The 6,963-nt window shown below is 37.6% G+C and overlaps 1 protein-coding gene across 1 annotated transcript in view; it reads right to left on the reverse strand.

The window, feature by feature from the left end:
- Nucleotides 1–6,634: 6,634 nt before the first annotated feature.
- The window catches only part of LOC107574349 (phosphatidylethanolamine-binding protein 4-like), a 68,630-nt gene continuing 68,301 nt past the window's right edge, over nt 6,635–6,963 (reverse strand). The window contains exon 4 of the mRNA XM_016260788.1: nt 6,635–6,679. Within this exon, the coding sequence (XP_016116274.1) occupies nt 6,635–6,679 (45 nt within the window). The remainder of the gene's footprint in view (nt 6,680–6,963) is intronic.

Below are 6,963 nucleotides of genomic sequence, written 5' to 3' on the forward strand. Positions count from 1 at the left end.
TTGAATGAGTTTGTTTCTTCTGCTGAACACACACACACACATAAACTACATTTTAAAATATATTCAAATAGAAAACAGTCATTTGAAATTGTAATATATTTCACAATGTTACTGTTTTGCTGTATTTTTGATCAAATAAATTCAGCCCTGATGAACAGAAGACAATCAAAAACAGTACAAAAACAGTTTGAACAGTACAGTACACTGACCTATACATCTATATACACCTATTCTATGATGAACATGATTTAATATTGCAATAAAAACCATAGATATGTACAATAGATGCCACATTCGACCGCTCCAAGTATGTAGACGCTTCCGCCATATTGTAACGGTCAACTTGACGTCATTCACCATAATAATCAATGAATATTTGAAGATGCCACAATCCTGCACAGCATATGGTTGTAAAAACCGCCTGGATTTAAATTCAGGATAACCTTTCACAGGTAAGAATGTGTTGGATTGTGTTTTTTTTTTTTGTAACTTAAATCCCAGCAGTTTTTACAACAATCGGCTGTTCATTAATTGATTATCATGGTGAATGATGTCAAGTTGACCATTGAACGGCTTACGTATAGCGGACCATAGAAACAGTAGCGAATAAGGCATCTACGTTTACATATCTATGGGTACAACTGTCTCATTAAATACAGAAATTTAAAAAAAGAAAACTTCAATTATTTGTCTAGTCTTATATTATTATTTCTTACAAAAAGCAATTGAAGCAATTTGAAAATGATTAATAGTTAAAAATGATAAACATTCGAAAACTTTGTCTGCCAAATTGAAGTTGTGGTGTGCCCAAAAAGTAATGTGGTGCAACCGACATGCAGGAAAAACAGGAAATGATATCACAGAGAGACCCCTGAAAACTCTCATTTCTGTGTTTTGAGGTCAAAAATGTCTCATAAAGGCAAGTTTAATTCAATTTGTAAAATGTCATGTGGTGCAACTTTCCAAAAACATAAGTATTTATGAATTATAATGTAATGAGAGTACACTGAAGGTGAGCGTTGTGAGAACCCAAGTGCAGTTTTATTATATCCCAAAAGTGAGCAGATAAACAATAAACACAGATATGGCTTGGCTTGGCTTGGCTTGACTAGGCAAAGCAAGAACATAGACATGGACACAACTTACTAACAGTAGTTACAGGCAACAGATAGACAAAGCACAGAGAAACATGAGGGTTATATATATATCAAACAAAGGGGTACACATGACAACAACAACCATTGACAGTGTGGCGCTGAGGAATATGAACCAATCAGGAAGCAGAACTGAAGACCACATGACAAGACAATGAACCAATGAAAGACACAAACTAAAGAAACACATGGCAGGAACACAAGAAGAACAAGGAAAACACATGACTAACAGAGACCATGACATGAAGCAAAATTACAAAATAATACATGAAACTTAAACTTGAAACAAAACTCCAAAACACATGACATACTCAAAGATATGTGATAATGATATGCAGATTTTTCCATCACCTAAAATATGTCAGATTACATAAGTAAAATAGTTTGGGAATGCCATCCCATATTGACTTTAAAATCTAAAACCACTCGCGCAATGGGACGCACAGGTCTTTCAAGACAATATTACGCTGCCGGCTCCTGAGATCTGGATCTTAAACTGTTTTCTGTTAGACAATAATAAAACAGTATCTGCTCTGCCTTGGCATAACAAACTCCTACTGATTTGCTGTCTTAGTGACCCTATAGAGGCCAGGAGTCACTTACAGAGCTCAACAGCTTCTTCAGCTAAGCACGGATGCGCACATAAACACACAGGGAGAGGAGAAAACACTTGTGCTTGACACGCTGACTTCCAGAAAAGCGCAGTCCTCTAAGGGAAAGAAATATAATCCAATCAGCAGTCAAAGGACATGCAGTACAGGCAGAGCCGAGGGTCCCAACAGGCACTCGAAAGACAAACACGCACAGCTGCTCGAGAGCATTACAATAGTTTCTCTGTCTGTAGAAGTGTGTTCTCTGCTGAGAGTCATGCTGCTGTAAAGTGGCTGGATGCTGAGGAATTTCCCTCCAGTATCTCATACCTCCATCACACACAATGCACTTCCAACCTCAAATGTGATGTAAGAGGGTTAGGCTCCATCAACAGCATTTGTCAAACACAACTGATTACCACAGAAAATATAATTATTTTTTTGTTCTGCAATCGATCGATCAATCAATCAATCAATCAATCGTACAGAGGGTTTAAAGGCCAAAATATTACATTAATATTTTTGGCAACTCTTTAATGCATATTGTATCTGGTCTCTGATTAGAAATAACAGAAATTGCTTTATGGTTTACTTGTTAGTACTTACAATATGAATATGTCTTAAAGGGATAGATAATTCTGTCATTATTTATTCACCCTCAGGATACTGTAAACTTGAATGAGTTTGTTTCTTCTGCTGAACACACACACACACGCACAATAAATAAATAAAAAATAAAATGTTGGCAAAGACTTGACGGTAGCCATTGACTTCCATAGTATGGTTAAAAATAAATCAATAAATACTATGGAAGTCAATGGCTACATAGCAAATGATGACAGAATTAAAATTTTTGGGTGAACTATCCGTTTAATCCCTGTCTTTAAAAGGACATATTCCATTATATCGCCAAAGCTAAAAATGCTCAAATCAAACATTTTGCTATTTTGTACAGTATTTTCAGTTAGAAAGCAGTTTAAACAGTTTAGCATTGCTTAGCATAGCCCTAACTAAATAATGGGGCTGTTACATTTTCTGCTGTTTGGCAAATTTTCGCTAGTCATTTCAATAGAAATCCATGCGTTTGGGAATTTTACATGAGAGCGAAATATTTCCCCACACAGATTTCGCAACGGGTTCAAGTTGATCATGCATTTGCCACATTGACAAACAGAGAATAAACATTGGACCTTTTTGCCAGCAACATTTTGCTGAAATTTCGCTAATGTAATTGCACGAAATAATTAAAGCTGCAGTCCGTAACTTTTGGCACTCTAGTGGTTAATAAACAGAACTGCATGCGTCTTACGGAAGAACATTGTAGCCGGAGCTACTTCTCTCTGTTTATGTCTATGACGAACCACGCAGGTACTGGGCAACTCCGCAGCGGTACCTACCCAACCCCGTCTAAAATAGGCTGAATATAAACATTTATTATAGGTGTACCATAGTGATTCAGTATAAGCCAAAAACATGGTTTGGAAAATGGATTCATGGTGTACTCGCTTATTATATACATTTTGCTAATTTTGAACACAAAAAATGTACGGACTGCAGCTTTAAGCACATTTAATAATATCTATGTATTGTGGCTATAAACAGTGTATATTTTAATGTTTACTGCCCTGCCAGTTCCGTTACATTTTTCCTCACCACAATTTTTCTTAAAAATAATAGAAAAAAATTAATAAAAATGAACACACAAGTTGAAATTACAAATGAGAAAATTGATATTACGACATAAATGCTGTCGACTGAGCTTAACTCATATTAAACCCAGAGCATTCCTTTAATAATAATTAATGCATTTAGCAGATGCTTTTATCCAAAGCGACTTATAGTGCATTCAGGATATACATTTTTTACCAGTATGTGTGTTCCTTGGGAATCGAACCCATGACCTTTTGCACTGCTAATGCAAAGCTCTACCACTGAGCCACAGGAACTCTATTAGTTAATATCCATCTGTTAGTGATTAGCATGAATTGTCAGAACACTACATTGTGACTGAGATTCGCATTCACTCGTGTCCGGCTCTCTAAATGGAGAACAGTGAATGTGAGGGTGTGTGATTGGGAGAAAGAGATGAGCGTACGCGGGTGTGTCAGGCTCACTTTGGACCTTGTGAAGGGAAAAACGCTGACAATGTCGTCCAGTCAGGCCCACACAGCTGCAGTGGCCCCAAGAACTATTCAGACACTTAGGTATTTTCACTATTTTCAGTTAGAAAGCAATAGCTTAACATATGAGCTTAGCATAGCCCTAACTGGCTAAAGGTGTGGTCACATTTAAAAAAATAAAAAGTGACATGACATGTGGCCAAGTATGGTGACCCATACTCGGAATTAGTGCTCTGCATTTATCCCATCCAAAGTGCACACACACAGCAGTGAACACACACCTGGAGCAGTGGGCAGCCATTTATGCTGCGGTGCCCGGGGAGCAGTTGGGGGTTCGGTGCCTTGCTCAAGGGCACCTCAGTCGTGGTATTGAAGGTGGGCGAGAGTGCTGTACATTCACTCCCCCCACCTACAATCCCTGCCGGTACGAGACTCAAACCCACAACCTTGGGTTACAAGTCCGATTCTCTAACCATTAGGCCACGACTTCCCCACAAAAAGATGGAGCGCTTCACGGATTTGCGTGTCATCCTTTCGCAGGGGCCATGCTAATCTTCTCTGTATCTATCCAATTTTAGTATATGTGCCGCCGTGGCGAGCACGTTGTTTGCAATTTACCGTTGTTTGGCTGATTTTCACAGGCCAAATCCAGTCATTTCAATAGGAATCCATGCGATTGGGAATTTCACGTGAGGGAGAAAGAATTCCCTTCACAGATTTTGCAACAGTTTCAAGTTGATCACGCTGACCAACAGAAAGCTGCTTGATTTGAATGTAATTTCTGTGTGACACTTGTGTGAACATGTCTGGATGGCTTTGCATTAGAAAAAAACATGCAAATAAATAACAAGTATACTTTATATGTATATTTCATTTAAAATGATCATCATATTATTATCATTTAAAGCCCTTCTTAATATCTTGCTGGTTTAGACATTCTTAGAAATTAAGACAAAATACTGATACATGATTTTTTGGAATGGAAAAGAACTTGAAATCAATTCAAGTGTTTTTAAATAATAATTATAATGTTGCAAAACTCCTGTGCAAGATTACTGTTAATAATTATTTGATTCACCAACAGCTCTTGGGTGATGTGATACTGCAATCTGTGGGTGGACTATTAGGGTGAAAAGTAAATAAGAATTTTTCACCTAGCGGTTTATTTACATAAGCAAACTACTCTCTATCGCTAATGACTCTGCCTTTTGTTTTTGTCGGCAGAGCAAACAAAACATCTGCTTTCATGTGAGGAGAAAGAGAGAGCGAGAGAAAGAGATACTAAAATCAGTCAGAGCAAGATATGAACGTTGTGATCTGGAGGAAAAGTCAGTTTGAGGCAGAACAAGCTGTTCAGGGGTTGTTTTTTGGTAGTATTCCATGAGCAGGAGGGAATTGAGAGACAGAACGGGTCAGGCGGGCTGAGTGGTGAGCTACAGGGGCATTTCAGCTCCTCATTCCCCTCTTCCATCACCATCTGCTCCAACAGAATTAATAACTTCATTACCAATTCAATCTGCATCGGCTTCTTTAAAGGGGTCATATGATGCTATTTCAAGTTTTCCTTTCTCTTTGGAGTGTCACAAGCTGTTCGTGAATAGATAAGATCCCTAAAGTTGCAAAGCCTAAAGTCTCAAACCCAAAGAGATATTCTTTATAAAAGTTAAGACTGGTCCACGCCCTTCTAAAACACCTCGTTTAAACACGCCCCCACATGTCTACGTCACAATGTGGGAAGATTTGCATAACACCGCCCAAATGTTCATGCAAAGAAAGAAGGCATAACTTTGATTCTCGCTGTAGTATTGTTGCTGCCGCCGCATTGTTGTGGAGACGCTGTGTGTTTCGTTGCAAAAGCGAAAATACTTTGTTTGGCCTTCCAAAAGAGGACTTGACTAGAAATGAGTGGTTAAGTTGTATTTACAACACTGTTCCAGAACAGTTCAACCCAAATATTCAGATGTGTGCAGCACATTTTATGGAGGACTGTTTCCTGATCTCACAAATGCAGAAATTATTTTATGTTTACACGGCGCGATGCAACGCAACACGTAAAAAGACAGTATAAGTCATTATAATCCGTATTTATGTCCCCACTGGATGCAACAAATGCCTAGTTTTTTTATTTAATTTTTTTATTTTACAATATCGTTTATAACGCCTGTTTTTGTCTCGTCACTCTGGGACACGGCATCACAATATGGTAAGGTAACATTTCCGTCACATGCTTGAGGTATTCGGCCAATGCACTGGATAGCTGGCCAATCAGAGCACACCTCGCATTTCAAACCGATGAGCTTTGTAAAAATCGGCGCGTTTCAGAAAGGCGGGGCATAGAGGAGAAACAATAATGTACAGTATATGGAAAATAATGTGTTTTTTTTTTACCTTAAACCACATAAACACATTTCATTACACCAAATACACAACATAATGTTCTTTTTAGCAACATCATATGACCCCTTTAAATGAAAAAAAAGATCAACAGGCATTCACTGTGGAAATATAGTAGATACTTTGGATGTTCTTTTCACTCTTACAATGGCTTAACAACGGTATTCACAGTTCAGCCATTAGTGTCATTTGCTAATGGCTTTTACCCAAAATATCCCACCTTCTTTATGATAATCTGTTCTCTAGATATGTCTCAGGTCTCTCCTAGAATGTAAGACTTTGGGATTTGTTGGCCCGCTATATTATAAAATTGCAACACGTGCCCTAACTAGTTGCTACTAGCTGCGTCTGTCCACACCAGACATGATATAACCAATCACAAATCACAGCCAATCAGATAAGTGTGTGGGCGGAGCTCTCTCTGCAATTAAATTAATAAGAACATAACCAAATCAATAAAAATGAAACAATTTTAACATTATTCAAAATACATATAGTGTCTGAGACAATCTTTGTCAAGGAATATATTTGTTTGTTCATAGTGTTTACAATTTGAATGTTTTTGTTTCCTGAGGGAAATTACACAATGATATTCAAACCCTAAGTGAAGCATTTTAATAGCATAATACATACATATATATATATATATATATATATATATATATATACAGTGGGTACGGAAAGTATTCAGACCCCCTTAAATTT

Source organism: Sinocyclocheilus grahami, unplaced genomic scaffold (genome assembly GCF_001515645.1).
Source record: "Sinocyclocheilus grahami isolate Dianchi unplaced genomic scaffold, SAMN03320097.WGS_v1.1 scaffold2190.1, whole genome shotgun sequence".
NCBI classification, from domain to species: Eukaryota; Metazoa; Chordata; class Actinopteri; order Cypriniformes; family Cyprinidae; genus Sinocyclocheilus; species Sinocyclocheilus grahami.